The sequence below is a fragment of the Mustela erminea genome, chromosome 1, assembly GCF_009829155.1.
Source record: "Mustela erminea isolate mMusErm1 chromosome 1, mMusErm1.Pri, whole genome shotgun sequence".
Taxonomy (NCBI): Eukaryota; Metazoa; Chordata; class Mammalia; order Carnivora; family Mustelidae; genus Mustela; species Mustela erminea.
Genome location: NC_045614.1, coordinates 6,290,960 through 6,308,650, shown reverse-complemented (window position 1 = coordinate 6,308,650; position 17,691 = coordinate 6,290,960). Strand labels below are relative to the sequence as shown.

Genomic DNA, 17,691 nt, shown 5'->3' with positions numbered 1-17,691 from the left:
AGGGTTTAGCCTCATTGGGCATCTCCCTAGGACATTTCCATGCCTCCAAAAATAGAATTCGGAGAAAGGATTCCCTTCCTGTGGTGCTAGAATAGAGAGGGATGGAATGAAGTCCTCTTTCTTAGGACCTTGCCCAGGTTGCTGATGCACCCACGGTAGAAGTGGTCTCTTCACTCCCCTTGCCTCGAATTTCCACAAATTTCCTTTCCATCCACAAACATTGCTTGAGTGCCTACTGTATCCAAGCTTTGTGCTGAGCTCCAAAATCTCCATGGAGGTCAAGAGCATAGACTCTGCCATTAAGAAGAGTGCCTTATATTAATTATATGAAAACATGTGCAAACACATTTGTACACATTAATTATATGTGAATTATGTAATATGTAAATGTATAATTAATGCTATACTATTTTATTTATAAAATAGTGACAGACACTCCCCTAGCCCTTAGGGATGCACCAGATACTATTGTAAGCATTATGCTAATATCAACAGACTTAAACCTTAAACCTCACACTTGGGTGCCGTGATTATACCCATTTTTGAGGTGAGAAACTGAGGCCCAGAGAGACTGTGGAAGGGTTGGGATATGGGTAGTGTAGGGGGTCTAGGAGGAACTGAAGTGGCAGCTCATACCTAGAGAGGAGGACGCTGTGGCCTGGAGACACAGCTCTGGGCTAGGAGGACTGATCTGGGGAGAGGGAAGCCCTCTCCCCAGATCAGTCCTCCTGGCCCAGAGCTGTGGAGAGCCTCGGGGTAGCGAACACGCAGAGCAGAAACGCTCACCTGCAGGGAGGGAGGCAGAGGGATGCGCCGGGCCGGCGGTGGGGGCGGGGAAGTGGGTGTTGTGAGGGGCACAGCCCGGGTTCCCCCACAGGCAGTAGGGAGCCAGAGGATTTCAGCAAAGTCCTCACAAGGGAACATTCCCATTTTAAGTGAGACTCGGTGCTGTGATGACAGCGGGTCGTGAAGCGCAGGGAGGCCCGGGTTCAGCAGGCGGGAGCAACATGTGGAGCGGATTCCCTCAGCGGTGGGTGGCGCGTCTCCAGGACCCGTCCACAGGGACCCCACTATGTCCTAGCTTTCCCCAGGGTACCCCCCGAATGGTGCCCCTCAAGAATGCTCTGCAGATGGATCTTAATTATCCGCCCCGCTGGGTCCTGCCCTCCCCAGGCCCCAGAAGGCTGGAGCAGCCACCCGCGTGAACGCCGTCTGCTTCCGCCGCCCCGACCCCACGGGCCTCGCGCTGGACAGAGAGCGGCTGTACTGGGAGCTGAGCCGGCTGACCCATGGCGTCACCAGGCTGGGCCACTACACCCTGGAGAAGGACAGTCTCTGTGTCAGCGGTGAGCAGCGGCCCCTGCACTCTGCTGAGCTGTCAAGCTCAAGGTCCAGCCCTCCATCCACCCCCACCCGCGTCTTCTTCTTTTTCCTTTTGCACCTCAGCACCTCCCCTCTCTCCTGCCCTCTCTCCGCAGGCTACACCCACCAGACACCGGTAACTGCCCCCAGTGGTGAGTACACGGGGTGGTCTTCAGACTCTCCCCCGCCCCCAACGGGGGAAGGAAGCAGCAGACCACCTCCAGCTGTCGGGGAGGGCAGGGGCCGGGCATGCAGACTGGGAGTTCGCTGCAGTACGATTCAGCTGTGCATCACCTCTGTGCTGCTGGCTGAACACAGAGAAATGGCCACCACATGGGGGTCAAGGGATGGAAGAAAGTACCAGAAGGCAGGCTTGAATAAATAAGAAAGTTAGTAGATTGTCTCCTGTCCTGCCCACCTTCACCTGCTGCGTGTGACGGTCTCAGGTTGTCCTCACGGGTGGTTCTGGCACTAGGTCCCCAAGGACCCTCAACACTTGCTATGGTCTCCGGTGAGAAAGCTGCGGGTCCCAGGCCCTGCCCCGGTACCCATCCCAGGCCTGACTCATCTCCTCTCCCTCCTCTGCTGCAGCCCCCGGACGACCGCTGGTGCCATTCACTCTCAACTTCACTGTCACCAACCTCCACTATACGGAGGACATGCAGCCTCCAGGCTCCCGGAAATTTAACAGCACAGAGAAGTCCCTGCAGCTCCAGGCGAGAGCCCCGCCCACCTCCCCCCTGCCGGCCCCGCCCCCTAGCCTCATCCTGCCTTCGGATGGGAGGCCACCCCTATTCCAGCCCAGACCTTAGGAGCTAGCCCCTCCCACCTCACTCTTGCCCCACCCACCGATGCCCGTCCAGCCCGTGCGTCTCAATTCACTTATTTATTTCCCTTGTTTTCACCCACAGCTCGGACCCTTGTTCAAGAACACCAGTGTGGGCCCCCTCTACTCAGGCTGCAGGCTGACCTTGCTCAGGTAAGTCCTTGCTATCCCAGGCCAGGACCACCTCAAGGGCTCCCAGACCCCAAGAGTTCCCTCTGCTTCCTTCCTTGTCTGTCCATGTTCTCAGAAGAGGTGGAATTCAGGAAGCACTGGCTCCAGGACCAAGGCCTCTTTGATTGCAACCTCCCCCAACCCCACCAACTCTCCCCACATTCTAGGAAGCCCCTCAGCAGGATATGACCCTAGGCTAGTCATCCTTGAAAACTCCCTCCTGCCTCCCTTTGACCAAAGAGGACATTTCCTTTAGGTTTTCAGTTCTGTCCCTAGGATTCCTCTCAAGACAAGCATGCCTTTTCCACCTGCTTTAATCCCAAATTCCGGCTCTTCACCTCTCTCAAGTAGGAGCTCTCCTGTCCCCCAGCTTGCAGGTTTCAGACCTGCAATTTAATAAAAATCCTCCTACCCACTGACTGTGTGCACAGCCCCAGGCTGGCCAGAGGTGGGTGCCAGCCTTCTCACTTGCCTTGGCCCCTTCCTGTCCTGCCCCAGAGGTGCCAGTTGCCCTGCCTGGGAACTCCATCTATTGTTACCCCTACCCACCCACCCCCCAGGCCCGAGAAGGATGGGGCGGCCACTGGAGTGGATGCCATCTGCACCCATCGCCCTGACCCCGTGGGCCCTGGGCTGGACAGAGAGCGGCTGTACCAGGAGCTGAGCCAGCTGACCCGTGGCGTCACCAGGCTGGGTCCCTACACCCTGGACCCAGACAGTCTCTACATCAATGGTAGGGATTGCCACCTGTGTCCACCTTTCAACAGTCCCCACATCCTCCCCTCTATTGTTTCGCTCATTACTCGCCCTCCTCACTCTTTCTCCCTCTACCTGTGCAGGTTACACCCGCCAGACCCAGGCCACCACCCCCAGCGGTGAGTGTCCAGAGGCTTCCGAAGTCTCTACAACCCTGTGGTTCCCTCTGCAACCCTAGAATGGAAGCGGCCAGGAGCCAGCTGCCTGCCCTCCGCACCCCTGCTCCACCCCCAGCCTCGGGTGAACCCATTAAAGCCCCAGACATAGGCGCTGGTCCCTGGCATCTGCAGGATGGCAAGGTCCCCACCCCAAGTACTGGCTTGCTGCCAGCTTCTACGATGACAGAGTGCACATCATTGGTGGGGTCCGTGTTGGGCTGTGGGCCTTCCCTGTGCCGAGAGGGCTTCTACTGCAGCAGGATTCTGCATGAGTTCAGATCTCCACTGGGGGTTCACATTTCCAAGTTCTGTAAGCAGGTCCTTTGTCTGGAGATGGGAGTGGAGCAGACCTGGATCCCTTTCCAGTGCATAATCATCTTCCTTTTAAATAATTTCAGCTGTGATGAGGTAGCGGCCATCTTTCCAGCAGCCCAAGTTGCCTCTTCATTGAGGACTTCTCCCTTCCCCTCCTCACTGTCACTCCCTCTCTTCACAGGTTACACCCATCCAGCTTCAGCCACCACCCCCAAGAGTGAGTATTTCAGACCGCTGTGTGCCTGGGACCACTACCCTTTCCCTAAAGATAGGAACTGCTCAACCAGAAAGGCCTTCCCTCCTAATCACCCCCTTCTGGGTGGGAAGGAGTCCAGAGGATGTTAATGGAAGGGCGGGCTGAACTGGAGGTCACAGGACCCACCCCGCCCTGCCCGCACAACACACCCGAGGATGATGCCCTGACTCCAGGCTGAATGGGGCACAGGGCCAGGCACACGGTTTGTGACGTGAGCTGCCACCATGGCCATCATTCCCTTATAGGTGTAACCCACCCTTGATTGCATCCCCTGTGTTCTTTTCCCTCTGTTGCTGTGACCTCTGCAACCTTCCCCCTGTCCTCACTGCCCTATCCCTCAAGTTCGCAAGTAGGAAGATCCTACTGGTACCAAAATCATATCTACAAAATCATCCATTCAAGATCTCTTCTTCCCTCATTATTGCTTACTTAGTTTCCCTGAGGAAACTCATCCATTTCTGTGGGTTTCAGGGACTACATAACAGCTCAAGGTCTAGCTGCTCAGAATCCTAATCCTGAGTCCAGCACACTCCACACAGCAGCTCCTCACCCTTGGTCCACCCACCTCCTGGACATCACCTGACCCCTCAGTCTCTGACCCTAAAGTCACCATCTTCTCCCAAACTTGCTCCTTTTCCTTATCACCAAAGGCAGGGACACGGGTGCCCACCTTCACCCTCCTTCCCCCTCACCTCCCATCTATCCATCACCAAATCATCTCTTCTCCCTTCATAATATCCCGCCAAGTCTTTTCACTGAATCTGTGTGATTGGGCCTTTAATCAGGCCACTGGCATTTTTCGCTAGGACTGGTGCAGTAGCCTCTACCCTGCCCTCCTATAGTCCTTTGCACAGCAGCTGCCAACGGCCCTCCCAATGTACTTCTGTCCATGTAATTCCTGTCTTATTGACAGTCTTTGGATGACTCCACCTTATCTACAAGTCGTGTCCAAATCCCTGAGTCGTATAGTCACTGCCCCCCTTTTGGGGATCATATCTATACTTCCACAAGGCCATAATGAAAACATTCAAGTCCCTTGAGGGCAACTGCACAGTCTCCTGTCAGGCTCATACCCAGACTGATCCTTTTGCTTGAGCACTCTGCCACTTGCTCAGCCCCTGTTCACCTACCTCTTACTCGTGCTTTCAATCACACCTAAAAAGATGCTTCCTCCTGGAAGCTGTCCTTGGTCTTTGGTTGGGTGCCTCTCTGGGACTGAAAACCTTCCTGGCTCCCCTGCAGCATAATGGTCTGGCCACGCTCCTGACCACAATATTAGGAGACTGTGCCCTATTCACCCTTGGACCCCCAGAGCCCAGCACAGGGCTTCACACACGTTAGATACCCAATACACATTGGCTGAATGAATGAGTGCAAGTCCCCAATGTCTTAAAACTCCTGTAACATTCTCTCCTTCGCTTCTTCAGTCTGCGGCTGTACTTAGGTCCTTTGCTGGTGCTCCACTGTTAGAATTCCAGGCACCCTTGGTCCTTACTATGGTCCAAACTGGACATTTTTCTCTTCGTCCCCCACTGCAGCCACTGGCCCCACTCTGGTGTCCTTCACCCTGAACTTCACCATCACCAACCTGCACTATACTCAAGACATGGGGCACCCAGCTTCTTCCAAGTTCAACTCCACGGAGAGGATCCTCCAGCACCGGGTGAGAGCCCCCCGATGACCACCATCAGCCCCACCACATGCCTGCTCGTGTAGCCCTTCAGCCCTTCTGCTCATGTCCCTTTCTTTCCCCACCAGCTCAGGCTTTTGTTCAGTAAGACCACTATCGGGCCCCTCTACACTGGCTGCAGACTGGCCTCGCTCAGGTGAGATCCCCAGATAGAGGGATGCATTGGGTCCAGTGGGCCCTCATGTACCGGACAGTGGGGCATCGCTGGCCTTCAGCACCCGCCGTAACACCTTCTTGTGTTCTTCATGCCCAGATGGTGGGAATGTTCAGGTCTTAGAAATGAGGTGTCGTGTTTGTCCTTACGGAATCCAGAGATGATCATTTGTTTTAGATGAAAGCTTTCCTCTTGGAAGAAGCACTATCTCTTGTCCTCAAGTGTTAAAGTCTTAAAGTGTCTTGTCTTAAAAATGTATTCTGTTCTTAGTTGCAAGGGGGTTGTCTCAGAGGAGAGACCCTTTGGAGAGCCCCTCTGGAATTGGGCCAGCCCTTTCTATCCCCTCTCAGCCTCCCGCCTTCAGCACTCTTGCTTTCCACATCTAGAAGGACCCCTCCTCAGTACTCCACATTCCCATGTCCTTCCTTCCCCAGGCTTGAGAAGGGCGGAGCAGCCACCGGAGTGGACATCCTCTGCACCATCCGCTCTGATTCCGCAGACCCCAGGCTGGACAGGGAGCAGCTGTACTGGGAGCTGAGCCGTGAGACCTATGGCATCACCCAGCTGGGCCCCTTCACCCTGGACAGGGACAGCCTCTATGTCAACGGTGAGGGACTGTGTTCCAGGCAGGGTCTCTCTCCTGGGAGAGTTTTGTGTTTCTCTAAAAGGAGCTGTGGTATATCTCCTTCTTCTCTGGTCTTGGTTCAGTCTTCATTCCAATGACGTAACCATGGGTGCTAGCCATCTACAGTCTCCTTGCCTGGATACCTCCTCCCCAAACATCCCTCCACTGCCTCATCCCCTCTGCTTTTTCTACAAAGTACCCCTAAATCCTACCTTTCCCTTAATCCTTTATGTTCACCCTGACTCTGGCTCAGCTCCTCTGGCTTTCTCTCTGCAGGTTACACCTATGGAACCATAATACCAACTACCACTAGTAAGTATTCCTGGCCCTGGCTTCCTGGGTCCCATCCCCACTCTGTTCTCCCTTTACCTCCTGTCTTCGGTGAGGGAAAGACCTGGGAGGGCCCCTCACTCCCCACTTCTCCCTCTGGGTTCTGGTGGAGAGTCCCAGCCCAGGGCAAGAGCATCTCACACACAGACCCGTCCTCCCGCCATTCTGACCTTCACATGGTTATCCCTCGGATTCTTCTAAAATCCTGCCCTGGCACTTCTCTTATCCTTCCACTCACCTCTCTGTCTATTGTTCTGAGAGTGTCTCAGCATCAGGGTTGCACCATTTGTTGGGTTTTTGGTGAACATGTATTGAACCTGGTGCCTTCCGGGCACCATGCTACGTACGGTACGTACTGTCTTGATCAGCTCTGGCTGCCAAAGCAAACTACCACAGTCCAGGTGGCTCAGATGACCGACACGTATATTCTCACAGTGCTGGAGGCCAGAAGTCCAGATCAAGGTGCCAACAGGGTTGGTTGCTCTGAAACCTCTCTCCTTGGCGAGCAGGTGGCGTCCACTTGCTGCCTCTTGGCATGTCATTCCTTTGCATGCACATTCCCGGTGTCCCTCTGTGTCCTAATCTCCTTTTCTAATACCGATAGCAGCCAGACTGGATTAGGGCCCACCCCAAAAGCCTCATTTTAACCCAGTTACCTCTCTAAAGGCCCTGTCTCCAAATACAGTCACCTACCGAGGTACTAGGGATTAGAGCTTCTTGAATTTGTGTGTGTGTGTGTGTGTGTGTGTATACAGGAAGGGCAGGAGACACAATTCACCCAAAAACACATGCTCTTTATCCTTTAGTTCTCCTCGCTACAACCATGTGACTCAGCTCCATTTTACAGAGGAGTAAACTCAGGCTGGGAGAGGCTGCCAAGCCATACAGCAAATACATAATAGAACCAAGAGTTCCTGTGACTCCAAAAACTCACAGTCTCACTTCTCCATCAGTTAATTTCTTTAAAAAGATATGCTGATTTTTGGTGCACACCTCTTATGTTCAAGTTCATCCCCAACAAACCCTGGGATGAGGACCTTGTAGCTTTTTCAAGAATTAATTAATTCGAGGTGTGTTTTTGGAGCCCTCTCAAACTCTCTTCTTGGGTCCATCTCTGGTCTGTTACACCACAGCATCCTCCCTCGTTCCTTCCAATGTCACTGGGGGTCTGGGCTCCTCAGGTGCAATGACAACCTGATAAGAGGAAAAATAAGTTAAAGTCAGTTGGATTGACTGTGTTTTGTTGCTCAGTATCCACTCCTTGGAATAGTTCCCGAAGCATTATAGGATCAAGTCAATGTACATGGAGGAAAGACAAGAATGGATGGATGGATGGATGGATGGATGGATGGATGGATGGGAGGGAGGGAGGAAGAAGTGATGAGTGGGAGGGGGACAGAAGATGGATGGGCAGATGGAAGGAAGAAAAGATGAATGGAGGGGGGAAAGGAGGAAGAGAAAATGTCTAAATACATGGAAGGAATCGATATGAAAGAAAGGAAAGATGGATGGGTGAACGGAAGGAAAGAAAGCGTGGAGGAAGGAAGCAAGGAAAGGTGGATAGATGGAAGAAGGTGGGGATAGAAGGAAGGACAGACAGAAGGATGCATAGAAAGAAGTGTGAATGGAGAAAAAGGAAGGAAGAGAAGGAATGAGGCGGGAAGGAATGATGTGTGCAAGGATGGTGGGTGGATGGAAGGATGGATGGATGGACGTCATGGGCACATGGATGGTGGATGGGAGGGTGGGTTGGTGGATGGAGACGTGGAGGATGGATGGATAGAAGGATGAGTGGTTGGATGGGAGGCTGGGTAGACAGATAATAGAAGAAAAGAAGAAGGGATGGAGGGAGAGAGAAGAAAAGATGAATAGATGGAAGGAAGAAAGAATGAATGCATGGATGACTAGAAAGAAAGATGGAAGGAAAGAAGGAACGTTAGACAGAAGGGAGCTTGGAAGGAGTAGTGAACAGAAGAGAGGGAGGGAAGAGGTAAGTTTTTCTTCCAAAGGTTTGTCCTGCTTAACCATTCTACAGCCAGGCCACTGGGCCTCTGGTCTCGCTTGTATCATATGTTCATTTATTACACTTCCCCGGGGGTCTACTCAGGTCACCCCAACTATTGAACACTGAGCCAGCTGCATGTGGGAGGTCATGAGCAAGGACTCTGGCTTTGGAGAACTTGGTCCAGACCCAGACTCTCCCTCTCCAGTCATGTAACCCTGGGCAGAGGACCATTTCTGTACTGTGGTTCCTCCTCTGTTTAGTGTGGGTGATTCTAGCACCCAGCTACTTACCCAGGTAAAAAGCTCCATATGTAGTGAGTGATCAGAAAGTATTTGCTTATTTGTTTTATATAATGAATATTTATATAGTGTTTACCCTATGCCCAGCACTGTGCTTAAGCACTTTACAGAATTTGACTTGTTCAAACCTCATTACAGCTTTTGAATTAGGAATCATTATCTTACAGATGAGTAAATCAATGTACAGGGAGATTGGTTACAGCTCCTAGTTGGAATTTTTTTTTTATGCAATGCATAGAAGTTTGGCATATCTGGGTGTAAGAGCGAAACAGAGAAGAAAAGAGAGACAGAGGCACAGAGAGATAAAGAGTTAGAGATGGGGGAGCAGAGAGCATATGGAGGACAATGTGTGGGGTTTTCCCCGGTTCTACATCAGTATGGTAAGTTGGAGCCTTTCCTTTCTGGGAAGAACAAAGCCGCTAGTGTTTCCACAGAGCCCCTCCACTCCTACACCTGGGTGGGAATACCATCTCCAGCCCCCAAATCCTTACACCTGTCCTTGCTTGCTGCTGGAGCTGTCCCCATTAACAAGCGACCCTCGGGTTTATGGATGGAGGACAAGAGGCCCTTGGAAGCCCCATCATGGGTGGATGTTGGGCGCCCCAAGGTCCCCATAAGCCTTGGCCCTCTCTGCCCCTGTCACAGCTGGGGAGGTCAGTGAGGAGCCATTCACGCTGAACTTTACCATCAACAACCTGCGCTACTCAGCGGATATGGGCCACCCCGGCTCCCTCAAGTTCAACATCACAGACAGCCTCATGCAGCACCTGGTAAGAGACCAGCTTTCCCGTGACTCCTCCTCGGGGCTGTCACTGGGTCTGACCACACTGGCCCTCTCCTTCCTCTCCAGCTTGGCCCGTTGTTCCAGAGGAGCAGCCTAGGAGCCCGATATGCAGGCTGCAAAGTCACCTCACTAAGGTGAGAACCCCCCTCCCACCCACCATAAACGCCTGCAGAAGGACAGGATTTCTGACTGTGGGAGCCACTGCCAGTTGTAGCAGACTGTCTTGGAGGGTCCTTGTTGGCATCCATGTCTTCATGTTACATTATTATTAAAATTGTAACAAAATACGTATAGACATAAAATTAGCCATTTCACTATTTTCAAGCATACATTTCGGTGACATCTGTTATGGGCATGATGCTATGCACCCATCATCCTACTCTTTCTGAAACTCTTCATCAGGCCATTACTTGCACTTTTCTGGTTAGTATGGGTTCTGTGGGGGTTTACAAAGTATTTCTCCAGCTGTGTTCTCAGTCCACTGTCATCAGTGGTACAGCTCCCCTGAGGCAGGCGGTGGGCACCAGGGTGACAGCACAGGCACTGTCCCTGCACTCATCTAGTGGAGGAAGAAGAATCTAAGCAAGAGAATAAAATATCTAAAATGGTTTCAAATATAGTAAGGTGATGCAGAAATGCAGAAAGATGGAAAAGCAGCTTTACCTAGGGCACAGGATAGTTCATGGAGGTGATTTCTGAACAGTGTCCTAGGTGGAAAAGGATTTGGCCTTGAAAACTGGCTGTGAAAACTGTTTCATGTGGAGGAAGCAGCATGGGCAAAGGTCCTGAGGTAGGAATGAGCTTAGCATATTCAATGAACAGCAAGGAGGCCAGTGTGGCTGGAACAGAGACAGAGGGACAGAGAGAAAGAAGGTGTGTTTCCAGACAGCAGTAAGGTCCACACCATGTAGAATCTTGGCAGGAATGGATTCTTTTTTAATTGTGATAAAAGACACACAACAGAAAATTTACCATCTGAATCATTTTTAAGTGTCCGGTTCAGTAGTGTTAAGTGTGTTCACATTATTGTGCAACCGGTCTCCAAAACTTGCAAAAACTGAAAGTCTGTACCCATTAAACAATGGCTCCCTGTTTCGCTCTACTCCCAGATGTTAGCCATTACTATTCTACTTTCCGTCTCCATGAATCTGACCACTCTGGGTATCTCACACAAGTGAAATCATATGGTATTTGCATTTTTGTATCTGTCTTACTTCACTAAACATAAAGTCCTCAAGGTCCATCCACATTGTGGCTGGTGTGAGCATTTCCCTCACTTTTATTTATTTTTTTTTAAGATTTTATTTATTTATTTGACAGAGAGAGATCACAAGTAGGCAGAGAGGCAGGCAGAGAGAGAGGAGGAAGCAGGCTCCCTGCTGAGCAGAGAGCCCGATGCGGGGCTCGATCCCAGGACCCTGAGATCATGACCTGAGCCGAAGGCAGCGGCTTAACCCACTGAGCCACCCAGGCGCCCCTTTCCCTCACTTTTAAAGCTGATATATTCCATTGTATGGATTTGTGGATATATTTAAAGCTGATATATTCCATTGTATCGATATATCCTATTTTGTTCATCCATTCATAAGGACTTTGGTTTTTGCATGGAACAGGCAATGGGCAAAGTGCTGGGAGTTCAGCACAATGGTGAGCTAAATTGTCCCATTACTTGACTTCATGGAGGCCGCTGTCTTGAGGGAACAGGAACAAATAATATAGGTTCACACTGGGGGCCATCAGAGGTGTGATGGGGGAAGCATGGTGTCCTGTGGCAACAAGGATCCTCTCCTGACTCTGCCTGGGAGGGATCTTGGAGAACGAGGAGGTGTCTAAGTTGAGAGCTGAAGGATGACCAGGAAATTATTAGAGAGTAAGGAGAGACGGGGAGAGACCTCCAGACAGAAGGCACTGCATGTGCAAAGATCCTGGGGTGAGAGAGTGTGGCCAGGTGGAGAAACTGAATGGTTCAGTAAGGTTGGAACACAGGACGTGAGGTGTGCAGCGCCCACAGGTAAAGAGGTACCACATGGGCCGCACTCCCTACACATCAATCTCTCCTTCCTCAGGTCTGTGAAGAATGGCGCCAAAACAAGGGTGGACATCCTCTGCACCTACCGGCAGCCCCCCAGCAGCCCGGGTCTGCCTGCCAAGCAGGTGTTCCATGAGCTGAGCCGGCAGACCCGCGGCATTACCCGGCTGGGTCCCTATTCTCTGGACAAGGACAGCCTCTACCTCAATGGTGAGCGGTTCTCAGCACCCCCCACCCCGCAACTGCTTCCATACCCCTGTCCCACAGGTCAGGAAACCTAGGGGAAACCTTGAGACAGATTCAGGTGTGAATCTCAACTCTATAATGACCCCTACCCTCCAAGACTCACTCTGTGAGGCTGTCCCTGATCACACCTGTTCTGCAGATGAAGACATGGAGGCTCTGAAAAGTTAAGTAATTTGCCCAAGTGGATGCAGCTAGAGAACAACGGAGCCAGGCCTGAGCCCCAGCAGTTAGCATCCAACACTGTGCTTGACCCTATGCTTTTAACTCCTGAAAGATCATTCCAGGGAAGGTGTGGGAAAATAAAATCCCACATCTGTCTTCCCTCCCAGCTTCTTACCCTAGACCAGGGATGGGCTTCTCTCCTGGGTGGGGTCCTAATGCCAGGAAATGAGGTAGGCACTCTGGACATCTGTGGGGTCCAAGGTTGGGACATGCTGGGCATCTTCCTAGAAGCCAGGAAGGGACAGTGTTTAAGAAGGTGACCCCTCTCTGGGGTTCTGAGAGGCAGAGCATGGAATGTGGTGGGGTTTATTGGAATAATTCAGCTTCTCTCCTCTCTGTCCCCAGATTGGAAATGATATTTGGCAAATCATACTTTCTTATCCCCATTGCCACATCAGGTGGACAGGGAGACATCCTGGCCCTTTATGACTCCCATTTGAGCAAAGAGGGAGATGTACAGAGAAGGAAAGCGACCTACCCATGCCACTAGTCAGTCTGGGTCTTGATGTTGTGAGTTCACATCTGTTCTCTTCACCTTGGCCCTTGCAGGGGCAAGTTTAGGATATTTCCCTCCTGTAAAATATGCTTCATTTTGCTCACTCAGCCAGCAGTCCCCAGAATCTGCTATAAGCCAGGCCTTGTGCTTGGCACCAGGGACACAGGCTACATGGGCAACCTGTCCTAATGTGAGCTCCAAAGGGACAGAGATATTTTGTTCAGTGATATATTCTCCAAATGTAATAGAATTTGGCGCATAGTAGGTTCTCAATAAATAGTTGTTGGTTGGAGGGATAGATTGGAGGAAGGGTGGAAGGGTAGATATTGGGGCGGATATATATGTGGGGGAATAAATGTGTGAACATAAATTTGATGAGGGTCTCTTAGGGGCATGCTGGAGAGGTGGATGCGAAGGGTCATCTCTACCTGGAAGATCAGGAAAACCTTAATGATGGAGATGACATTTGAGTCTGATCTTAGAAAATGCATAGATGCTTACCTGGTACCCAGAGGGAAAGGCCAGCAGGAGCCCCACGTGGACAAAGGCATGGAATATCTGGGATTGTGCTGCCATCTCCCCTTACGTGTGACATTTTTGTTTCCAGGTTATAATGAACGTGGTCCAGATGAGCCTCCTACAAGTATGTATCTTTGCAACCAGTACCCACATCAGCCAAACTTTTGAACTTGAGCCAAACTTTTCTCCTCACTAATAAAGGGAGCTTGCCCCAATCTCAGGCTGCTCTCCTGAGTGTGGCCAGGGGTCAGTGGGAAGAAGCATGCTAAGTCCTTGGTCTCTTCTGGGCCTGCAGCCATGGCATTGGCTTTCTAAACTTTCCATACCCTTTTGGGTTGGAGGAAGAAGTTTGAACAAATGTTTCCTACAGGGATGCGGGGTTGAGGTCAGATGATGAGTCCATACCTCCTGAAAACAAGATCTCCTACAAGGGCCACAGAAGGGGCCTCAATGTCAAGATGCACCTGTGGTGGCCACTCAGTGGTTTGGCCAAATTTGCCTGTTCAGTTGTCCAATGGTCCCTTCCTCTATCTTTTAATCCATCCATTCTCCCATTCTCAAGTTATCTCTTCTCTCAGACTTCTCCATTCTTCCTTCCCTCTATCCATCTTTTCTTCCTTCTTTCCCTTTGTCCATCCAAACTTTCATCCATTCTTCCTTTCTTCAATTCATCCGTCCATCCTTCCTTCCCTCCTTCTCTCTCTTCTTTCATCCAGCCACCCATCGATTCATCCATCCGTCCTTCTATCTCTCCTTCTTGCATCCATCCATGCCTCATTCCTTCTCTCCTTTGTCCATCCTTCCATCCATCCAACTTTTATTCTTTACTTCTTTCCATCCATCCATCCATCCATCCATCCAGCCTCTGCCTATTCACTTGCTTGTCTTTTCCTCCTTTTTCCCTTCCATCCATCTCTCCAACTTTTCTTCCTGTGTTTATTCTTTCTTTCTGACCCTTCGTTTGTTCATTACTCCTCTGTCCATCCAGGTATCCCCCCTGTATGTCCACTTTTCTACCCATTCATCTCCCTGTCCTCTTGTTTAATCTCTCTCTTGTTCGCCTGCCCTTACTTTCTTGAGTTTATTTCACTCGTGGGCTCATTCACCCCTCTGCTCACACAATCCCTCCTTCCCTTACTCCCATTGATGACATACCTGTGAATGCTTGTCCTGGGGCAACCACTGCTAAAGCCCAGGCAAGCATTGGGGAGTTTCTCCCACTGTGTGGGAACTCTGTTCCTTCCTGATGACTGCCCTTTCCACAGCTCCTGAGGCAGCCACCACATTCCTGCCTCGTTCATCATCACCTACACAACCAGAAGCCACCACAGGTATCTGGGAGATCCCCTTTCCTTCCCAAGAAAAGCTCTGCTCTACCAGTCAGTTGTAAAATTCTGGTGTAGGACAGTCATGTCTATTGCAAAGATTATACTGACAATTCAGTCTGATGCATACCCTATGGAGCCACTAGCTTTGTGAGATCAGCAGACCATTATAACAACAATGTGAGATATTTTGGGGAGAGGCACCTAGTATAATTTTGGGGGGAAGTCTTTCTGGAGAAAGTTTCAGCCAAAATGAGAGTTTAAGAATGAGGAGGTGTCATCCAGGAAAATAAGGGATGAAGAGTTTTCCTGATATAGGAGATTTGATGAGCAAAGTCTCAGTAGCCAGAAACAGCATAGTGTATGGAGAGAATTGAGAGGGATTTGGTTTACATAAAGCATAAATCTGAACCTAGAGTAGATGGATATGTGAAGCTGAAAGGATCACAAGAACCATATTTGGAAGAACCTTGAGTGCCAGATCAAGAAGTTTGAACTTGACACTGAAGGCCAAAGGAAGCCTGGGTAGTGGTGACTATACTGAGATTTTTTACTTAAGGAAATTTCTTCTAGTTTTCAGTGTAGAGAACATTCTTTAGAGAGGGCATCCAGTAAGTCTGCTGGGGTGTTGGTCCAAGTGAGAGAAGAAAAGGCTTGAGCTGGAAGAGGATAGAGAGGATGTATATGAGGACCATTCTGCAAGTGGTATTGGGGTTACTTGGAGGGGAAGGAAGAGGAACCAAGTGACATGATGGTTTTGAATTGGGTGACCAGATAGTGGGTGGTGGTGCCACTGGAAGAGAAGATGTCAGAGTACAATGAATGTAGGACTCTGATGTGGTCTCAGGCCAACTCTCAGTAGTAGCCATCTCTCCCCTCTCTTCTTGTAGCTATGGGATACAACTTGAAGACCCTTACACTCAACTTCACCATCTCGAACCTCCAGTATTCAGTGGACATGAGCAATGGCTCAGCTATGTTCAACTCCACCAAGAGGACCCTGCAGCGCCTGGTGAGACCCTGGTCCCAGAAGTTCCTAATGGGATCAATTCAACCCAGCCCTTGCCCCACTTTTGTCTCTCCTGTTCATCCTCCTCCCCCTTCCTCCCCAGCTTGGATCCTTGTTCCAGAAGAGCAGTTTGGGCCCCTTCTACTCAGATTGCAGACTAATCTCCCTCAGGTAGGACTCTTTTTCTGAGCACTTGCCAGTAGTGACCATTTTGGTGACCAACCCTTCCAGTCTTCCCACTGATTTCCCATTTGTTACCCCCCTCCTTGTGATCCCCATAGTGAGGTTTCAGGACCTCCCTTTAGAGTCCCCACATCCCTCTCTCCCCAGACCTGAGAATGATGGGCCAGCTACCCATGTTGATGCCATCTGCACCTACCGCCATGACTCCATGGGCCATGGACTTGACAGAGAGCAGCTTTACTGGGAGCTATACCAGCTGACCCATGGTGTCACCCAGATGGGCTACTATACCCTGGTCCGTGACAGCCTCTTCGTCAATGGTGAGTGATTTATAGCAATCATTATTGGTCCTCATTATACTTTATTTCCTCTTTAACAAGTCAGCCCGAGTTCTGATGAGGCAATACCCTCCCCAAACTCTCCATGGAAAAAGTCTCTCCTGTTATTTTAGGTAAATAGCATGAAATTCTTTGACAAATTAATATAATGGATCCTAATTTGAACCCCGAGTGTCTGACTCATGGGATCTCTTGGGACAGAAGTTCTACAGTGTGAGGCCCCTCTATGTCAGTGGTTCTAACCTAGAAACAATTCTGCCCCTCAGGAGACCCTTGGCAATGACTGTAGACATTTTGGCTGCCACAACTGGGGAATAGTGCTACCAGCATCTAGTGGCTAGAACCCAAGGGTGTTGCTAATGTCCTCCAACGAACAGGAGATCCTCTCCACCAAGACTTACATAGCCCCAAATATCAGTAGTTCCGAGGATGAGAAACCCTGCTCTCCATGGTCCTGTGGTTCCTAGATGGGCACCAGACCAACTAATCATACTTCACCACAATTGTTTAATTATCCAACTCTATGAAATTAAGGTCTTGTAATGTGTCACTACAGCCTCAGTTCTTTAGTTAGTATATCCTCATACCCAGTGAATGAGTAAATGAGTGAACCGTTGGGAGAAGAGTATCTCAGCCCCATATTTGAGGATCTACTGAAGTTTACATTCACCCCTTCAACAAACACATTCACATTACCATTCTGTCCCAAGCCATGTGCTAGGTACAGGGATAGAACACACAAGTTCTCTCCCTGAAAAATCTCATAACCAAGAGGACTGAATATTACTTAGGGACACACCAAAAAGGCAGAGACACCGTTATTAACAGGATGCCATGGAAACACAGAGAGGGGACAATTCAGGGAAGGCTTCCTAGAAGAAGATATTATGTACCCAGTACTGTACTAGGCCCTGGAACATGGCAAGAACAAGACAGAGAGATCCCTGCTCTCCTGGAGTTCCATCTCATTGGGGTTCTGAAACATGAGTCGTTTTCCAGGAAAAGCAGAGGATTGAAAAACATTCTAGGAAGTAAAAACTCGCCCTGGGAGAATCCCTGTAAAATTCCAGTTTTCCCCCATTGTGGGGTGACTTTACATTTGGAAGTCCCCAGCGTGTGGGCCTAAGTTTGGCTGAATCTGACAGTAGGCACTATACCTCTCTCTGTGCTAATGGGTAAGAGTCTCCTCCTCTCGTTGGCTCCAGGCTATGCACCCCAGAGTTTATATACCCAGAGGGAGTATCAGCTAAATTTCCGCATCATCAACTGGAACCTCAGCAACCCAGACCCCACATCCTTGGAGTACACAGCCCTATGGAGGGACATCCAGGACAAGGTAGTGTCTCTCTCACCAGTCCTGTCTCTCCTTGCCCTGGGTGCCCCTGTCATTCCTCTGATTCACATATACTAAGTGATTATTTCAATTTTGCCCTTTGCCTATGTGTTTTGAGTTCTCTCAGTTTCCAAAGGTGGTGCTCTGGCTGCCTTCCCCATTTTCCAGATGGGCAAACTGAGGCTTAAAAGGGGGAGTGGTGTGCCTAAGGTCACACAGCCAGGATACAAACTCAGAGCTCCTTTGCTCCAAGGCCTGTG

The 17,691-nt window shown here is 50.3% G+C and overlaps 1 protein-coding gene across 4 annotated transcripts in view; it reads left to right on the top strand.

Moving 5' to 3' along the window:
* MUC16 (mucin 16, cell surface associated) overlaps positions 1-17,691 on the top strand; it is an 86,139-nt gene that overhangs the window by 55,805 nt on the left and 12,643 nt on the right. For all 4 annotated transcript variants that reach the window (XM_032309933.1, XM_032309924.1, XM_032309944.1 and 1 more), the window contains 20 exons: positions 1,174-1,346; positions 1,479-1,514; positions 1,954-2,078; positions 2,274-2,341; positions 2,920-3,092; positions 3,199-3,234; positions 3,770-3,805; positions 5,383-5,507; positions 5,603-5,670; positions 6,123-6,295; positions 6,590-6,625; positions 9,593-9,717; positions 9,798-9,865; positions 11,798-11,970; positions 13,332-13,367; positions 14,509-14,574; positions 15,459-15,580; positions 15,681-15,748; positions 15,908-16,080; positions 17,304-17,434. In XM_032309933.1, coding sequence (XP_032165824.1) covers positions 1,174-1,346; positions 1,479-1,514; positions 1,954-2,078; positions 2,274-2,341; positions 2,920-3,092; positions 3,199-3,234; positions 3,770-3,805; positions 5,383-5,507; positions 5,603-5,670; positions 6,123-6,295; positions 6,590-6,625; positions 9,593-9,717; positions 9,798-9,865; positions 11,798-11,970; positions 13,332-13,367; positions 14,509-14,574; positions 15,459-15,580; positions 15,681-15,748; positions 15,908-16,080; positions 17,304-17,434 — 2,011 coding nt within the window. The remainder of the gene's footprint in view (positions 1-1,173; positions 1,347-1,478; positions 1,515-1,953; positions 2,079-2,273; positions 2,342-2,919; positions 3,093-3,198; positions 3,235-3,769; positions 3,806-5,382; positions 5,508-5,602; positions 5,671-6,122; positions 6,296-6,589; positions 6,626-9,592; positions 9,718-9,797; positions 9,866-11,797; positions 11,971-13,331; positions 13,368-14,508; positions 14,575-15,458; positions 15,581-15,680; positions 15,749-15,907; positions 16,081-17,303; positions 17,435-17,691) is intronic.